The sequence below is a fragment of the Psammomys obesus genome, unplaced genomic scaffold (assembly GCF_907164565.1).
Source record: "Psammomys obesus unplaced genomic scaffold, mPsaObe1.curated_primary_1811, whole genome shotgun sequence".
Taxonomy (NCBI): domain Eukaryota; kingdom Metazoa; phylum Chordata; class Mammalia; order Rodentia; family Muridae; genus Psammomys; species Psammomys obesus.
In genome coordinates, this window is record NW_026596064.1 from 8479733 (window position 1) to 8499225 (window position 19493).

At 40.4% G+C, this 19493-nt stretch overlaps 1 protein-coding gene across 1 annotated transcript in view; it reads right to left on the bottom strand.

Moving 5' to 3' along the window:
- The window catches only part of Fgf12 (fibroblast growth factor 12), a 558915-nt gene extending 539836 nt beyond the window's left edge, over positions 1-19079 (bottom strand). The window contains exons 1-2 of the mRNA XM_055624928.1: positions 18962-19079; positions 18644-18786 (exon numbers count right to left, since the gene is read on the bottom strand). Coding sequence (XP_055480903.1) covers positions 18644-18656 — 13 coding nt within the window. The 5' untranslated portion in view covers positions 18657-18786; positions 18962-19079. The remainder of the gene's footprint in view (positions 1-18643; positions 18787-18961) is intronic.
- Positions 19080-19493: the final 414 nt, after the last annotated feature.

The following is a 19493-nucleotide window of genomic DNA, read 5'->3' on the forward strand; positions in this document are numbered from 1 at the left end:
AAGCGCCAAGCCCTTTCCTAAATGTTCCATCGAAGCCAGTGTCTCCTGATCCCAGCAGGAGAGTGGGGATTATTCTTCATGGTTCATAGGGTGGAAACTTGCTGTGTACAGGATACAGCGAGCTTCACAGTAGAAACAAAGAGACTATGTGAGCACCTCCATGCTGATTGCTGAAACCTATGGGACCCCAGCAGCATCCAGGCAGAGAGATAGAGTCTTCTTGGATAGTCTCTCAATCAGTGTTTCACTAAATACAGATGCTGGTTACTGCTCAGAAAAAGACCCCAGAAAGACCATTTATAACTAAGGCCATTGCTGACAAGCCCCACTGTGTGCACAGAACTTCCAGAAACCATTTTTGCCCCGCAGCCATTCTTTAATATGAACAAGCAACCACATATAAAAACAACTACAGAAACTCTCTAACACGAAAGACACAAATCAAAACAAATAAGAGCTTGTAGGAATGAAGGCTATGGAAGAATACGAAAAGTTCTAAAGTTATTTGATGATCCAATTTCTAATCAAAGTCCAGAAAGTATTGCTTTGAAAAAAGACAGCAAAAATACAAACTCAAACAATTGAACAAAAAAGGGGGCTCTCGGGAGTTAAAAACCTTAATCAAAGACAGAACCAAACAGAATAAAATCATGAAATTTGCAGATAAGTTTAGTTCTTACTTCTTATCAAAGAAACTTCTCTTTGCAACAGACAGAGACCATTACAGAAAATCTCAGCCAATCAAAATGCAGAATTATGAGGCCCAGTCCCTACTGACACATGTGCTGATACCACTCCTGTGTCTAAGGCTCAGGGATCACTGAGGAAGAGGTAGTGGAAAGGTAATAAGAGTCAGAGGATCAGGCAGTCTGCAGTGTGATTCTGTGTCTCAGGGATAGTAAAGGTTCTCACCAACGCAACTGCCGAAACATGAGCAAAGACAACACCAACAGACATGCTAACACGGAAGCTGAAATCTCAGGGGACCTCAACACCCAACAGAAAACTGTAGACAACCAAAGAATGTTGAGAGTGAGAGAAATATTCTTTCCCCACGGGAGGTATGCCAACTGCTTATCCAATGCCAAATGACCAGTCCTGACAACATACACAAGTGACATTATACAGAGTTAGCAGATTGCATTTGTGCATTCAGTAACACACACACACACACACACACACACACACACACAAATAACAACAATTAAAGAAAGTGAGGCCATGGATTTAAACATATTGGAGGGTGGGGCTTGGAAGGATTTAGAGGAAGAAAAGGAGAGGAGGAAATGATATGATTATGCTATAATCTCAAAGAATAAAAACTTATATAAAAATAAATATGTGGGCATCAATCTAAAAAGTAAGAGACCAACAGAGACAGAAAGTGGAAGCTAAGCCATATATAGCACAAATATAAATTTTAAAAGTTTTGAGAAGGTAAAGATTTTTTTAAAAATCTCCTAGAATTGAGCAACATGAATCCCCATACTAAGTCCCCAATATAATAAGTGAAAATAAAACAAGAAAATAAACCATCAACAGAAACTTGAGAATAAAGAAAAGAAAAAAATGGGCTTTCACAAACTTACATATATAATTTCATATATATATGAAATCAGAATCCCATCAGATCAGAACAACAAAACTGAAGAAAATAAAAGACAATTCTGTTGTGCCATTTAAATTCTGTTATTAATTAATTTATTTTTATTAGTTACAATTTATTCCTTTTGAATCCCATCTGTAGCCTCCTCCCTTGTCCCCTCCCAGTCCCACCATTCCTCCCCCATTTCCACCGGTGTCCCTCCCCAAGTCCACTAATGAGGGAGGTCCTTCTCCCCTTCCATCTGACCCTAGCCTATCAGGTCTCATCAGGAGGCTGAATTGTCTTCCTCTGTGGCCTGGTAAGGCTACTCAGCCCTCAGGGGGAGGTGATCAAAGAGCCAGCCACTGAGTTCATGTCAGAGGCAGTCCCTGTTCTCATTACTAGGGAACCCATTTGGACACTGAGCTGCCATGGGTGCCACTTAAATTCTGAAGGCTATAATTCTACACCTGTCAAACAATCATCTGTATATTAAGGAAGAAGGAAAATAGTTCTAGGAATGTAAAAACATTTATCTACTATAGATCCTCTCTTTAGGAAGCTAACATGAAACATGTTTCATGAAAGTTAAGGGAGTTATCTAGGATAATAACACGGATGGCACAGGGAAGCAGAGTCCAAGCAAAGGAAACTGCAGAGTTTTCTCAGGGCACTGTCAAGGGGACTGGCTCCCAGGATCCAATCAATGCACGGGGAACAGAAGGAAAGGAGTGCACATGGAGAGAAAGTGGCAAGAAGGACTTCCAGAGGCTAATGTTGACCTGCAGCTGAATGTCTGGAGGTGAGATTCAGACAACTGGCAGGAAATTAAATAGTGTGCAATGAAGAGAAAGTAGAGCCCCCTGAAAACAAGTCAATCACTAAACTAAAAAACAAACAAACAAAAACAGAAAAGCTATCATAATTTAATTTGTCTTAGTCATTAAGAGAATTTGCTTATATAATCATAATAATGTTACTAGGAAATGCCCACCTAACCCAAAGCACCAGAAGATGAAAGAATGGACAAGTTCCATTCTGTGGTGGCAATGTGATATGAGAGCAAGGTGAAATCTTAAGAAACAAATATTATTTAGGTTATGGAAGTAAATATAGAATAGTTCAAGAAGGTTATCTCTATAAAGAGAAATGGAATAAGGGACAAGGAACTACTCTCTGTGAGAATGAGCCCTCCATAATTGTGACAAAAATAGTGAGCAAATGAAAAAAATGTTTTGCTACACAAGGGACCATTTCTCCATGCAGAAGGCCTTTCTGGAGGTTGAGTGAGTATCCCAAGAGGCTGCTGTGTATCCAGTACTCCCATCTTCTCTACTGAGATGTGAATCAATGGTCAATGGAGATCAAAAGAGCTTTGCTCAGAAGGAAGATCAAGCTGTCCTTGCCATCTGCTTAACCACTCCTTCGAGTTCCAAGATGAAAAGCACCTGCTGACCTTCATTTGAAAACTCTTATTCATAAACCGGCCAGTCTGAGACCTCCTCTACACAAGGCACTATTCCAGGCCTCACTCATTGAATATAACCATCCAGTTTGGCAGGATCTGTCTTCCTGAGGTGGATTTCTAACTTTGATGTGAGAGACAGACATTTGCAGAGTGACTCTTACATCAACTAATAATGACTACTAGCGCATGCCTGAAGTTCATTGAAACAGCCAGGGTTGGGGATGTTGCTCAGTGATAGAATATGAGCCTAACAGGGTCTTTAGACCCTGAGTTCATCCGCAAAACCACTAAGAAGTTTTTTCTTTTAATACTAGCAAGTCTGAATCCATCAGACTCAACAAAAGCCAAAGGCTATGACTTTAAACCGGAGATTATAATGAGGCAGTTTTCAGATCCACGACCTAAAATAAATAATAATGCTTTATACTAAGCACTTTTGATACCTAATTTAATCTTCAATGCAGGACAATTAATAGCCACTAAATTAGCTAGTATATTAATCTCCACTATATGGACAAAAAAAAATTCTAGAAGAGTGAGGTTAGGAAGCTTGATTAATGCTGTCAGCGAGGATGTGAGCATACAAAAGCCAAGGCTAGTTAGGCTCAGAAATTGCTTTTTGAACTTCTATTCCTTCTTAAAATAAAGGTCTTATGAATACCCATACTGCTGTGACTGAGACTAAATGCAAACATGTCACACAAAAATCTTTATACATTTAAGACAGAATAATGTCGTAAAACACATTGCAACCTGCAGGGATATTAGTCCTGGCACAGTTTTAGTTCTGTGTTTAATCCTGAAACCTTGCTAATTATTTACAGATGTTCACAGAGCGATTTTTTTTAATCTCTGGACATTTTGAAAGAATGTTTGGGCATTTCTCTAACATGCATAGGGCAGGGTGCAGTGGCGCACACTTTTAATCCCAGCACTCAGGGATGCAGAGGCAGGTGGACCTTTCTGAGTTTGTGGCCAGCTTGGTCTACAAAGCAAGTCAAGAACAGCCAAGGCTAAACAGAGAAACCCTGTCTCTAAGAACCATACATGTATGTATGTGTATATATATATATATATACATATATAGATAGATAACTGATATATATATATCAGTTCATAAGTCTCCATGCAAGCACTTCTGGAAGTCAAGAGTCGATAGTGAGCAGAAGGGCAGCAGGAACACATGGCAGCATTGGTTAGTAAAGTCACAGGGGGCCAGAATGGGTTGTGTGACATCTCTGCCGACCACGCTAATGTGCCCCTGGGTATGTTTTGCTTTGTGAAACAGTTGTATTCTTTAAAAGCTCCCACATGACTGAAGCTTTAGCATCTAAGACCGCCAAGGAATCTAATTTTTTAAAGGTGATCACATTAATTAATATTTTGAAAGCTGAATGAAATCACCACCCACATTACATAATTTGTATCAGGCTTCCACAACTTCCCTGCGATCTTCCTTCGTGATTCATCTCTCCCTGCATCCTGCTCCCATCTCTCTGTGCATCATGAAGGTAAGAAGTCTACACTTTCACCACTGTGCTCAGCCCCAACAAGAGTGCTAGCAGCTAGCAGCAGCTAGCACAGGTATGTGACAGATGAACGAATCAGCCAATCCTTCACATTTCCCTGATTACTGCCAGTGCAGTTGAGACCTCTCTTCCGTTCTTCCGTTCTCTCTACCACTCCTTCCCCCCGGGAATGCTTTTCCAATGTTTAAGCTACATCCTTTCTATAAATGCCAACCTCTTTCCCTATTTGAACTTTTTCTCTGCATTTGTACACATTATGTTTCTATTATGTGGCACAATAACAGATGACACAAAGCTTATTTTAGTCATTACTTCCAGAACGATCTATACAGAAGCTATATTGGTTTTTTTTTTTAAGTCAATTTAGAATTTAAATTTTCACTTGCATAGCTAGCAGTCAGTTCTTCTTGAGTTTATGTTTGGCCCTATCTTTAGTTTGCTGATGTAAAAGGTGTTTTTCAAGATGAAATAAACTGTTAGATTTTATTCCTAGTGAAATATTTTACCATATACTCTGGTTATCCCAGAGCATATGGCAAAATGTTTGATAATGGCTATCAACACACTATCTTTGTATTAATTAACCAGCATGTGTGTTTGTGAGTTGCTGCTGTTTATTTCCAATGTAATTCCATTTACTCTTTTAACCTATTTATGGTCTGCATCACAAGAACGCTACCCCCAACCCCTTAATCTTAAACAGTCAGAAAAATACACATCTATTTCTAGAGTCAATTCTAACCACAAGTCAATAGAGTAGGTTTTCTGTACCCATAGTTCTCAGAAAGCAGTTCCTAGAGTAGCAGCATAGAGGCCTCTGGGAAATTCATAAACGATCATTCTCCAATGTCCACTACAGGACAGGCAATCAGTCTCTACACTGGGTGTAGAGACCAGCAATTGTGTCCTTGACAACAATGTCAACCCTTTTGCTACAATACTCAAGTTTGCTCTTCTGAGGAAGCTGAACTTCATTTGAGTCAGACAGCGAGAACAAATTAATAAAATTCCAACCCAAATCCCAGCTGTTTACCAGCTAACGTCATTACTGTCTGCTTTTGTAGCATGATTTAAAACAATGGATCCTAACTATCTTATTAAAGTGCGTGCCACAGCTGCACGGTACTCTGGTCCTAGCCAAAGGAAAGGGAACGAAAAAGTGTCGGGCAAGGAACTGACAGAAATCTAACAGAAACTGCAAGAATCAGCAGTCTAAAGAAAGGTATGAGGGAATGCAACCAAATTAGACCATTGCAGCTGGTTATCAAGGCAGGGTGGAGGGCAGTGATGAGGGAAGACAGGCTAACTGCATCGAGATTGGAAAAGCTCCAGTTTCCAGCATCAGATGACAGTCCCACCATGCATCAGCAGTGTTCACCACAGTGGGGAACAGGATACCAGAGGATGTAGCCACTTCCATGTTGAGGGGGTTAACATGAAGGTGGGGATCACTGGCCTGAAAGGTACAGATGCTAAATAAAAGTAACAACAAAAAAGAACAAGGGCGTACCATCACTGAGCTCTGATTGCAGGTTGGCCCTGATGTCTTTTCTTTAGCGGTCCCATTAATTTTCCTTACTGGCCCATTCATTTTGAAAGAAATCCCTTGTGCAGATTAGAGGGAAAGACATGAAAAAATATTTTTAACAGCTTAGAGGGACTAAAAGTTTGCTAGTGGTATGGGTGATTTTCAGTCTTGAGGCCCTCCTACCATACCAGTGACTTTCCCAGCTAGCCAGGCAGCTATGCAGCATGAGCATTAGAAGGAAGCTATGGCTCTTTCTTAATTAAGCCTCTGGGGTCGAAAGTAACTGAAGGTATAAGAGCTCTAGGTTCCTTCTTGAACCCTGGAAAGCCAGCAGGAGATCTCAATAAGGCTTCAAGTCTGCTTCTCCTTGCCTGAGTCTTGTGTGTACATATAGCCACAACTGCTGGGGATTTTTTTCTTAATTATTGTCACATCATCAGTATTTCTAATCATAATTCATGTTCATAAACATGTTAATGGGTACTGAATATCTTGCTAACTTTCACTATTTGTGTAAGAAAGAAGTCTAGTTTATTAGCAATGAAATAAGAAGACACTGGTGCCCCAAAGGTTAGTAAAATCTGTGTGTACCCAGCTGGACTGATCAAAGTACACCTAAGATCTAGTTGTGTTTGAGGTCATAGTCCGCCACCCAGTAGCATCACCGGTTAAAATGTAAATTACTTACCATCACTATGTCCAAGTTTCCCAGGCTCTAAACTTTGAATGACATGAGATCTCTGTGAGGATTCGATGGGGCAGCATGTAATACTGCACAGCACCTAAGGCATAGTAAAAGCTGCAGAAACCTCATTTCAAAAGGCAGTTATCTTCGCAAATGTCCTCTCAATGTCTGTCGTGAACAGAGCGTGAAGCCATGAGGCATAAAGAAAGAGATTTGGTGAAATTTAAATAAACCTATTCAACTGCTTATAGCTGAGCCTGATACTGACTGTACCAGGCTTTGACTGCAATAAGTTATCTAGAATATTGGATTGCTAGAATATCTGAAAAAGAATAAAAATCTACTCATAGCTTAGTTACTACCACAAAATTTTCACCTCTTGCATATTTCAATATTTTATCTGTCCATGATAAATTTATCACGTGTTACTGATATTAGGGCACATGCCCACAAATACTATTTTTATAGCCACAGTTATATTACAAGTATTACTGATAATAGTTTATATTTTTAAACATGTCAAAGCTGTTAAATATTTGCTTTCATCCTTTGCATAACTAAGAAATTCACTTTAATTATCAATCCAATCTGTAAGTAAGATTCAACTAGAAACAATAGCTCTGTCTCAAAGGAGCAGCAGAGAACTGAATGTTGCAAGAAATACCTACTGTTTTCAAATTATGTAAAGACAAAAGAACTGAGTGTATTTGGTTTTGAATAATGTATTACTAATGATTGAAGCTGAAGGAAAAAAATCAAACCTCCCTTCTATAACACCAGTAAGACACTCAGCACAGAGTGCTTGGCATGATTGTTACTTTTGCCTTTTCTCAGTGGAATGTTCTTGTTAGGTCTGGAAGAGACGAAATTATATCAACTTCACATATGACTGATATATAAATAAACCTATCTTAATTGTAAAAAGGATACATATGAGGATGAAAAAAAAAAGATGTTATAAAAACATAATGCAGAAGCTGCTGAGCAAAAATGCTACCACACTAGCTAAAGGCAGGAAGGAGGGAGCCTCCAACCATAACCATAAAACAAACATACTGTTTTCTCTACACCACTCCACAAATGTTAGTTCTCAGGGCTCCTCAAATCCAAAGACTCCTGCTTCTGCCTTCCTTTGCTCCACAGAGGAAGAGCAAGGTAAGGAAAGACACGGCTACATCAAACTCACAAAATTAGTAGAAGCATGAATATGGGTTCGAATCTAGACCTCCAAATTTCCAAGCCAGAGTCATTACCATAGGTCCCCAATACTATCCATCAAGGCACATTCACACTATTCACACATAAAGCTAAAAGTTACAACCCACGTCAAAAGAGATGTCCTTAACAAGTGCACGTCCCCAGAGGATGGCACTATTTTGAAGTCTGTGGAGCCTGTAGGAGGTAGGATTTGTTTAGAAAAGTATATCACTGGGATGGATCTTTGAAGAGTGTAACATTCCTTGGCTCCAGATAAAATCTCTGCTTTCTGGACTGTGTGACACCCATCCCAGCCTGCTGCCTGAGATGGAGTCTCTGTTATTTCATCATGCCTTCCTCATTGTGACTGGCAGGGAGTCACCTAAGACTGTAAGCCAAAATAATGCCTTCCTCACAAAGACTTTTTTTTTAAATAAGATGTGTTGCTCTTATCAATACAAAAGAAACTAATAATCTAAATGATAATTCCCGAGGCTTAGCGCTTTCTCCCTCAAAAACAAAATCAACCCAACTATATGTTCAAAAACTCAGCCTAAAAAATTATTATTTTTCAAAAAGTGGCTTAGGGCTGGACATGATGACTCATGTCTCACTCTGGAGGCAGAAGCAGGTGGATTTCTGTGAGTTTACAGCTAGTCTGATCTATACAATGCATTCCAGGCCAACTAGGACTACACAGTAAGACCATGTTTAAAAAAATAAAAAAGACAACAACAATAGAAGCTAGTTCAACACTGGATCATTAACATTAATGTGCTTACTTGTCCTGCTATCTGCTGTGCTTTATATTCTTTAGAAAGCAAACATAGGGATCAAAACAAAGCATTACAAAGCTGACAATATATTTTCTCTATAAGAACAGAGTAAAATGGGCAGAAGGAGGAGAAGGGAAGGAGAAAAGGAGGAGGAGAAGAACAAAGGAACAAACAAAAGAAAAACAAGAAGAAAAATATCAAGAAGAAAACTGGGAAAGGATCTTCACCAATCTGACAGAGGGCTAATATCCAGAACATATAAAGAATTCAAGAACTTAAATGGCAACAAATCAAGTAATCTAACTTTAAAATGGGGTACAGAGCTAAAGAGAGAGTTCTCAATAGAGGAACATGGGATGGCAGAGAAACACTTAAAGAAATGCTCAATGTCCTTAGTCATCTGGGAAATGCAAATCAAAACGACCCTGAGATTTCACCTTGCACCTTGGCTAAGATCAAAAACTCAAGTGACAACTCATGCTGGAGAGGATGTGGAGAAAGGTGAACACTCCTCCATTGCTGGTGAGAATGTACAACCACTTTGGAAATCAATCTGGTGCTTTCTCAGACAATTAGGAATAGTGCTATCTCAGATCTAGTTATACCACTCTTAGGCATATATCCAAAATATGCTCTAGTATACAACAAGGACATTTGCTCAACCATGTTTGTAGCAGCTTTATTTGTAATAGCCAGAAGCTGGATACAACCCAGTCCCTCAGCTGAGGAATGGATACAGAAATTGTGGTACATTTACACACTGGAATACTATTCAGCAATTAAAAACAAATGAAATTTGCAGGCACATGGTGGGAACTAGAAAAGATCATCCTGAGGGAGGTATCACAAAAGCAGAAAGACACACATGGTATATACTCACTTATAAGTGGATATTAGACATATAATACAGAATAAACACACTAAAATCTGTACACCTAAAGAAGCTAAGCAAGAAGGAAGACCCTGGGTAAGATGCTCAATTCTCATTCAGAAAGGCAAATGGATAGATATTGAAAGAGGGAGGAAACAGGGAACAGAACAGGAGCCTACCACAGAGGGCCTCTGAAAGATTCTACACAGCAGGGTATTAAAGGAGATACTGAGACTCATAGCCAAACTTTGGGCAGAGTGCAGGGAATCTTATGAAAGATAGATAAGGGGAGATAGAAAGACCTGGAGGGGACAGGAGCCCCACAAGCAGAGCAACAGCACCAAAAATCTGGGGATAGGGGTTATTTCTGAGACTGATACTCCAACCAAGAACTATGCATGGAGATAACCTAGAACCCCTGCACAGATGTAGCCCATGGCAACTCAGTCTCCAAGTGGGTACCCTAGTAGGGGGAACAGGGACTGTCTCTGACATGAACTGATTGGCCTGCTCTTTGATCACCTCCCCCTGAGTGGGGAGCAGTCTTACCAGGCCACAGAGGAAGACAATGCAGCCAGTCCCGATGAAACCTGATAGGCTAGGGTCAGATAGAAGGGGAAAAGGACCTCCCTTATCAGTGGAAGACTTGGGGAGGGGCATGGGAGGAGAAGAGGGAGGGAAGAGGGGATTGGGAGTGAGTGAAGGAGGGGCTACAGCTGGGATACAAAGTGAATAAACTCTAGTAAATAAAAAATAAATTTAAGAAAACTTAAAAAACAAACAAAACAAGAATGTTGGAATAGGGGAGATGGATAAGGGATAAGGGAAGGTTGGTTCAGGACACTGAGATTTAAAATGATTTTTTTTTTTCCCAAGGATCCTTTAAGGGAGAAATAGAAGAAACAGAACTTAAACACAGGACTTCTGGTCTTGTTTCATCAGAACACGTAGCACGTTTGTTCTTCACCCCCGTGTACCAAACTCAGTGTAAAGCTTCAGCACCCCACCAGTACATGTAGCCCAGTTTTCAAAGCTCAACCTCAGGACATCTATCAGGTCTATTTTCAGAAGTGCTGACCATTGATTCAATCAAGCATTCGGCGGACACTGAGAAGTAGGTGCTGACTGGCCTAGTGCTGTCCCGGCTGCCTCCCCTCCTCGGGGTTACCGAGAGGCCACCCCATCCCTGGGTTTGCATTACCGCTTTGCTTTTTTTATGCTGATGTAAAGCCCATTGGTAAAATTCCCCCACATCATCTTATTTTGAATTTGCAGGCTGGCAAACAAAGCACGATTTGCAGACTCTGTTTCCTTGACACACAGCAAGTATTTCTTCCTTAATCCTAGAGGAAACAGCACAGGACCGAACTAAATTCAGTTTCAAGTGGTACTGGACATGGTGAAAATATTTCGGAATGCAAAAAGAGCGTTTGGAAAGACTGTCTTAAATTTCTCATAGTTTTATTCCCAATTAAAGCGGTCATATAAAAATTGTTTTGTAATTATTGTACTCATGGAATTTAGTATGTGAGTGAAACTAAGTAAAGGCAGTAAATAAAAATAAAATTAAAAAAAAAACATATTAATATGTTTTGAGCTCAGAATCAGTCTACATTTTCCATCTTCCAAATACCTGGAGGGAAATCTCTCAGTTTGTTTTGAACTGAGGTCTGTTTAGTCTCCTTGAACATGGTAAACATTTGAGGACCTGATACAAACCAGACATACTCCTCATGGGTGATCATTATAGGAGCAGGGGAGATTCCAAAGGACAGCTATTGGCATAGATGCCTCATCTTGTCTACTTGCTAAAGAAAAGTTATTTGTATTTGATGATCCTTTGAAAGTCCTGTAAAAGCTTCTGGATTTTTTTTCCCTGCTGTCCATCCCTTTGGGCTGTTTCTCTGGTTAACAGAGGACAAATAGAACGTGGAGGAAAAGAGACATTACCGCATGTCTGTAGGATCAACCATGGAGATGTTAAGATGGGATCATCGTGAGTTTGAGAAAAGCCTAAGTGAAAAACAGCAGCTTCTTTGGTGTAGTTTAAAATGCTTTTCAATGAAATGTGCTCTTGAAATCCTCGGTGACAAGGGCTCTTGTAAACATTCAGTGAGGTTAGGTGCCAGTGAAAAAGGGAAAGATCTGTGAAAGGACAGCAAGTGTCATTTGGGATTTCTACAAAGATACTGTCCTTTGCATCACAGCAGCTAAGTAGCTTAAAGTCTCTAGGTGATATTCCCACTTTCGTAAGAAGAAAAGGGCCTATGAAGTGTAACTGGAGAGATTAAAAAAAAAAACTAAACTAAAATTAGTTGATTGGCATAGATCCTAGAGGTCTATGCCATATCCTGCGAGCAAGGATGCTAATAAGATGAATGACATATCCTCTTAACCTCAGTTTCTCCATAGTTATTTTATATATTCATTTTATATCTCAAGCCTGTAGCAGAGGGATCAAATCTTTCTTTGATGGTCTTTACCACTAAAGAATAATAAAAAATTTAAAAAGAAGCAAGGCAGGAGCCCTATAGTGTTTAAATACACAGTTACTTGCTCTAGTTTCATAAGAACCACCATGCCATTTATTTATCATACACCTAATTTCCTGCCTGCTTCATTAACAGCTGACTACCATGGACCCCAGGTGCCCTTATTTGAGAAACACTGTTGATAAACAGAATGTACAGTGTTTTAAACCCAGTCAATATATACGTGACCTGACGTATTTCTATCTACTACCAACCCACAAAATGTTTCATAACAGCCTCAATAGTAACTTAATAATAAATTCAGCTATCAGAAAAGTTCCTTTTAGAAATGTAGTGTGGTATGGCTCAGAGATGGCACATTCTTAGCTGGAGTGAGGCCCTGGTTTCTATTCCCAACACCTATATAAACACAGGGAATTTGTTGAGTAAATAAGTAAACAAAGTAGAATATGCATAAAAGGAAACCCTTTACTAAAGTAAAGTCTTTGTGAAAGTCAAAGAAGATTATTTGATAATTATGCAGTATGCTTGCTGCTAACTCCATAAAGACAAAATGGACTTCGTAATTCTGATACTGTGATATGGAGGAGGGAATGGTCTCTTGTTTTGTAGACAACCTAGTTTTCCGATGTTCTGTTTTGTCTATGAGATGAAGTCAAAACACATAATCCTGGAGCTTTAAAACAGAGAGCATGCAAAGGGCTTTGTAAAACCACAAAATGCCTCACGATGTTATTTATAGTTGTTAATATGCAGTAAATTCGGAAACTGATAGTATCAAATGCAATAAATCACTATTGGTCACTTAGTGGGCACAAGACACCAACTTAAGGATAGAGAGGTGTCACAGAGGGTATAGGTACTTGCCACGAAGCCTGACATGCTATCTTCTGACCTGTGCATATGCCATAGCATACGGGCACATGCACGCACACAAAATAAGCAAACATAGTAACACCAATCTAATAGTGTCAGTATGTTACAAGTTTGAACAAAGAGAAGGACAAAGCTAAGAAAGGGGCCACCCCAGACTCATTGCTGAGGATGACAAGTCTGCGAGTGGCCGCGTAAGTCACACAATCCATTCCCATCTAGGCAGCTGGTCAGCTGAAAGTGCTTCTAGAGGAGAGACAAAGTTGGTGTTCACAAGTTCTCCCACAGGGCGATTTTTCCTTTTGAAGAAACCAAAGGAAGGTGTTTACTGCTATGGAACATTCAGTCTTCTCTCAGGGTCTCTAATTACAGTAGAATTCCATACTCTAGCCTCCTGGGTAGCTATGGGGACTCAGAAGGAAGAATGGAGTGTGTCTAAAATAAACAACTCCAAGGCCTGCTTGTGAATCCCAGCTGCCAGTTCAGAGAATGGGCATCAGGGACACACATCTCTGCCCTACACTGAACCGTATACCTGGAACGATGTGACAGCACAGCAAGCATTTAAATCAAATGAGCCAAACCCTCTATAATGCTTAAAAACCTTGAGACCCAGAAAGGCAAAGAGATTTGTTGAAGGTTAATACTGTTAGAACTGGGCAAGAAGCTGTTTGCAATGCACCCAGTGCCCATCCCACCACATTGTGTATTAGATTTGACTTCTCCTACCACAATGGATGTTATTGTTCTTTAACAAAGGAGCAATTTTCATAAAATTACTTTTCGGTTCTGCTAAGTTAAGGACCTCAAAAGCATTTCCTTTCTCTTCCAGAGAGCATGAGCAAGTCTCTGTTAGGAACACAAGTCGGTCTCCTGCCTTCTCTACTTTGGAATCAAATCGTTGTTTCCGGCTGCCCCCATGATATGTTAACTTTATCTGTCCCGGGTCCTAATCATATCAACACTATGAAAGTGTTGCTAAAGATTATTTATTCAATTCAGCATCTAAAACCAGTGTCCCTGCTCTGGAAAGTAACATATTTTTCCTGAGGTGGACTCTAGAGTACCTGCTGAAATGTTGGAGGCTCAAATTATGTCCTCAAAGAAGGCTAATAAATCTATTAACAAAAACATGGGATAGCAGGTCACAGCCTTTAAAAATCAAAGATTACATCTTAGTTTTTGTTACTTAGACAAAGTCTCAAGTAGACCAGGATGACCTCAAAATAACTGTATTGTAGAAGCTATCCTCCAACTCCTAATAAATCTCCTGCCTCTATTCTCTGGGTGCTGGCATTATAGCCATGAGCTACCACATTTAGCTTAGGTTTTTGTTTTTTGTTTTGTTTTGTTTTTGTTTTTCAGATTCTCAGAACTAAGCATGTTAGGCACATAGTAGGTACTCATTAAATATTTATCTTAATGGAGATCATTCATTTGCTGGTGGAGGAAATGCAACATATGAGAGACCAACAGCTATCTTGTATGCATAGAGCACTCTTTCTAAATAGCCATTGAACACAGAGGTCAGGAAAAGAGAGTGCAGCACAGTAGCATCAGAGAGCTGGACAAAGATGCAACACAATGGAGGGGAGCAGTGCTCTGCTAAGATGCTGGCTCAAGCAGTGCAGTACCACAGTGAACTTAGAGAATAAATGTTTAAAGGTAATTGGGAGCTGAAAGTAAATGGCTAGAGTAAGAGCAGGAAGTGTTCTTAAACGTAAGTCTGTTTGGGATTCAAACCACAAGGCAGAGGAGTTCTACTTTTTCCCAAAACAAATGGGGATCTAGGAACTGACCACACACCCCTAACCCCCCCCCCCCCCCCCAGAGTAAATGATCTCTACCAAAGGTTTTGCACTAATGTATCTTTCAGTTACGATAGGCTGTCCCTTTCAGCTACAATCTGCTTCCTACAATTTAGACCAGTGGTTCTGAGACTTTAACATGCATATAAAAGACCATGCCATTTTTTTTTTCTGGAATCCAGGTGTTAAATAATAAATCTGAAGAAAGCCCGAGATTTTGCAAGCATCTTTTAAAAGCTCTGAGGCAATGACCATGTTCCTGAAATGTAGACCAACAGTGGTGAGGTCTGAGATCAATGGTTATTGGCTGACTAGTAGCATCCTTTCGAGGATGTGGGGGTTTGGATGAGAATGTCCCCCATAGACTTATATATTTGAATGCCTGATCCACAGCTGGTGAAACTATCTGGGAAAAATTAGGAAATGTGGTTTTGGAAGAGGTGTATCACTAGGAGAGGTAGGCTTTAAGGCTTCAAAAACCCATGCCGTAGTATCTATCTATCTATCTATGGATTAGATGTAAGCTCCCTGTTACTGCTCCAGCACCACACCTGCCTGCCACCATGCTCCCTGCCATAATGATCATGATTCACCTTCTGAAATAATAAGCAACCCCCCTATTAAGTATTTCTTTTATAAGTTGTCTTAGTCTTGGTGTCTCTTCACAACAATAAAAAAGTAACTAGGAAAAGAGTGTTTTTTTTTAATTTGGGTTTTGTTTTGTTTTTGTTTTTTAGAAACTATGCACAGGTTCCTTCTCAGAACCAGTTAAACCCAAATATCAAGGGATGCAGGCTAAAAATCTCTACGGAAAAAAAAAAAAAAAAAAAGGTTGTTTTCACAGGTAACAAGCATGAATCTAAGCAAAGAAAAAAAAGTGATACAGGCAGGAGAGAGAAGAGAGAAGCTACCTTTAAATCTTTGCTCCGGAAACTTACTCCTGAATAAAAATTCCTGGAGTCTTGTTGACAATCAGTTCGTTCAATAGGCCACGAGTAAAAATGAGCATGCCACAGTTTTAAGTGTGTCTGCACACCACAGTTTATAATCCAGCATCTAACTGAGTGGTTCTCAAACACATCGCGGCTGAGATGTTTAAAAAATGCACACATCTTTGTTTCTATTCAACTTTCTAATGAACAGTTTGGGATATGACCCTGCATGAGAATGTTTATAAAGCATCCCAAGTGGTTCCAGAGTGCAGAAAAGTTTCTGGACCACAAGTATAAATATTAAACATTCCATGTTCTTTCAGAGTCTCTAGTCCTTGGGACCTGCAAGGCGCAATTTCTGTCAAGGTTACTTCAAACACATCAAACTGAGTCTTGCAGACAATGTAATTACTGTAATTAGCATGGTATGCAAAGATCCTTGACACTGACTCAGAATTGATCTATTTTCCTCTTTATCCTGGATGGCAGGAAGTAATATAAAGTAATAAGGATCCTACCTGTGAGCAACAGAATGCTCATGGAGCTGGCTACTCTGCTTTTCAAACAGTAAAGATAATGTGAAGGATGCCTGGTGCTCGGGACAGGATTCACATCTAAATAGAGGCCAATAGAATGTTTTCTGGTATGGAAAACTCTCACACAGTCAACTGAATCATGTGATCATTCTTTGACTGTATCCAAAATTAATTTCAATAGAGGAAATAGTAAGTATGTGTGCATACACTTAAGCATATCTTCTTACAATTATATTTGAATCTATTGGGGGAAGAAGTTACATAGCATAAAAAAAGGAAAAATGTTCCAACTAGAATGAAATACAGATGTAAATGCCCATTAATATACTCCTTCCCCCTCCAGAATAAAATTTTAAAGTTAGCTGCAGTTTTTAATCATGCCACTTGCATTTGACTTAGAAACCATAAGTATTCGAGTCAATGTGATTGCTAATTGGGCAGAGCAGCTTTGTAAAAAAGTCTAGGAATTAAAGTCCATCAAGACTTTCATTTGCAGCTTTGTTAAAAGTAATTATGAGCCTTCTGCAAAACAACCACAACATTGGCTTAGGCCGAGAGTTTTCATTGCCTTTTTTATCAGTGCTGTGACGCACTGTGTCACTGTTGTCTGACTTAACATAGAACTTTTGGCCCAGTTCCTCTCGGGTCTATTTCTGAAATTCTGTCTCCTTTCTGAACTCCCCAGACTGGCAGCATGGCTGGAACTCTACTGTTATTATTAGGACATATAAGCCACCTGGAACTCTGAGAGGCAGGCAGCATTCTTTATAGGCAATAAAAGAAAATACAAAATATTGCTGAGAGAAACATCCCCATTTTATCACAGACCAATAATTGCTGTGTAAATGAGATGCAAAACGTTACCAAGAACCACTGCCAAATAACCAGATTTAATGGCCAAATACCAGGTGTCATAAGCAGAAAAATAGTTTTTCATAGTAAAACGACGACACCCTTTGTTGTTAATCTTATGTCCAAGAAATGCTTAACTAACTAGAATATTCTATTAACTTATGATTTAATAAAGATTATACTTCCATTTTAAAATGGATTCTGTAATACATTATCTATATCCAGAGACATGGGTTTTCTTTATATGTTCATCCTTGTCAGAAGTGAAAATGCCCACCAATGTGCCACAAAAATAATTTGCCCAATCTGGCAGCTCCCCTTTAATCCTTCTCCACATCATTTCAGGTCTTTCTTCAGTGCCAATGCTTACCTAGGTACAAATATGAGATACCTGCTGATTAAATACTCAAAATAACCTTACTGATCAGAAAGCTGCTATCATCAACACCCTTGTTTTATTAATCATACCAGAAATAGGTAGCGCAACAGCCCTCCCTGAGCCTAAGTACACTGTCACAGTGACTGACATTCTGGTTAAAAATAAAACCTTGCTTCAAATATAGCTTCTCCAGGTCTGGGTAATGAATATAGTTTCATAAAAGTTGACATCATTTCTCTGATTTCACCAAAATTAAAAACATCCTACTGGGTATCTGGCCACATCACTCAGGATACTCACAATCTAGTGGGCATTTTAGGGAGAGGGAGAGACCTGTTCAGGTGGGGTTAGCCCAAATGACATCCAAACTTACAATTTTAATGGTCGCTTTGCTTATATCCATTAGTATAACAACCAGAAGTTAATTCCCACAGTTCATGGAACAGTTGGTGGGTGTACATTTTGCAGATTTGCTTATGAGGAGAATTTTAATATGTACATGCCCAAAACTAGTGAACGCATCGAGCCCAAAGGGACAAACAATACTTCTGTACCCTGATCTTCCTAGAGGTCAGTTCCTGTGCGCGCTGTTTCAGATAGATTCAATTTTTCATCTGCTACCCATTCAAAATGCAGTCAGATATGGTCACACACCCTGAAACACCATGTTTGTAGGATAGGGTGGAGAAATTCAAACATTTCTTTTGAGCAATGCATTATTGGATATCACCTATAAATATGCCTGTCAGCAATCGTAAAGCAAACAAAATATATGTACTCGAGTCCATCCATTATACAGGAAAGAAATCGCTTTACCAACACATCTTTCCTCCCCCTCCATTTTGGGAGGGAGTATTCTCCATTCTTCCCCCTTCCCCCCACGCCCCCCCCAAAAAAAACTCATCCCACTTCACTACGCAACTGATGGAGTATTAACACTGGCTTCCACGCTGTGGGAGTTAGTGGCCTTCTTGCCACATTCCCGCTGCTGCAATGGACATAAGCATCTCCTCCTCCTATCGACCTAGTGTGATGCTCCTCCCGCTCGGGAGCACTGCAGTCCCCTCGCCGAGGGCTGCCCTGGCCACACGCACATGCAGCGGAAAGTGCCCCGATGGGTACAGCCACATACCTTTGCTCTCCATTTCAGTCCCTTTAGAGTGCTGGGAAGTTCAATGGAAGTTGGCAGGAAGATGCGGGCCCGCTTCAGATTCCCAAATGTGGAAAGCCAATCTGATGATTTCGCCCGTACTTCCTTCTTTCCCTTCAGGCTTCCTGAAAGATGGGATTTCTTAAACCTTGAAACTGCGATCAGCCACCAAAGGACACTTAGCAGTAGCAGCAGCAGCCCCAGATTGCCTCTACAGGGGTTAGGTTGCGATGCGTATCTGGTACTGAAAAGCATGCACAGGCCCCGCTCAGCATTGTGTTCTATTTTATTTATTTTTACCTGAATCTGAAAGCTGCAAGCAGGAGCTGTCCTCGGAGCGTGGTGCTGCAGGTGTAGTGACAGATCATCCCACTTTGCTCTGGATGTACAGCAGATTTGCATGGGCGCTGGCACGCATGCGCAGGGCGTCCCTCTCCCTTTTTCACCGCCTCCCGTTCCCCCGCCCGCCGAGGCTTCTCTCCCGAATACGTTCCTCAGTACCCTAGCCCGAAAGCAGTAGCATTCGGTCACAGGAAAGCGCTGCTAAAAATAAACGCCGGACCGGATTTTCCCCTGCAAACTAGAAAATGGATTGGACTGGAACGGCGCATCAATCCCATCCGATTTTCCAGGACTGCTTTCTGAAGCCCACGAGGAGCCGGGGGTGTCTGAGCTGAGCCGGAGAGTGCAGCTTTCCCCAAGGCAGAGGGATTTACGAATCCTGCTTCGTGGTCATGATGTGGGCTTCTCTGGGTTGCTGCAGTAACTTCCCAGGTGTCTGCCTGTCCCTCTCTCCCGACAGACTTCCCACATCGCCCTCCATGCCTGTGTT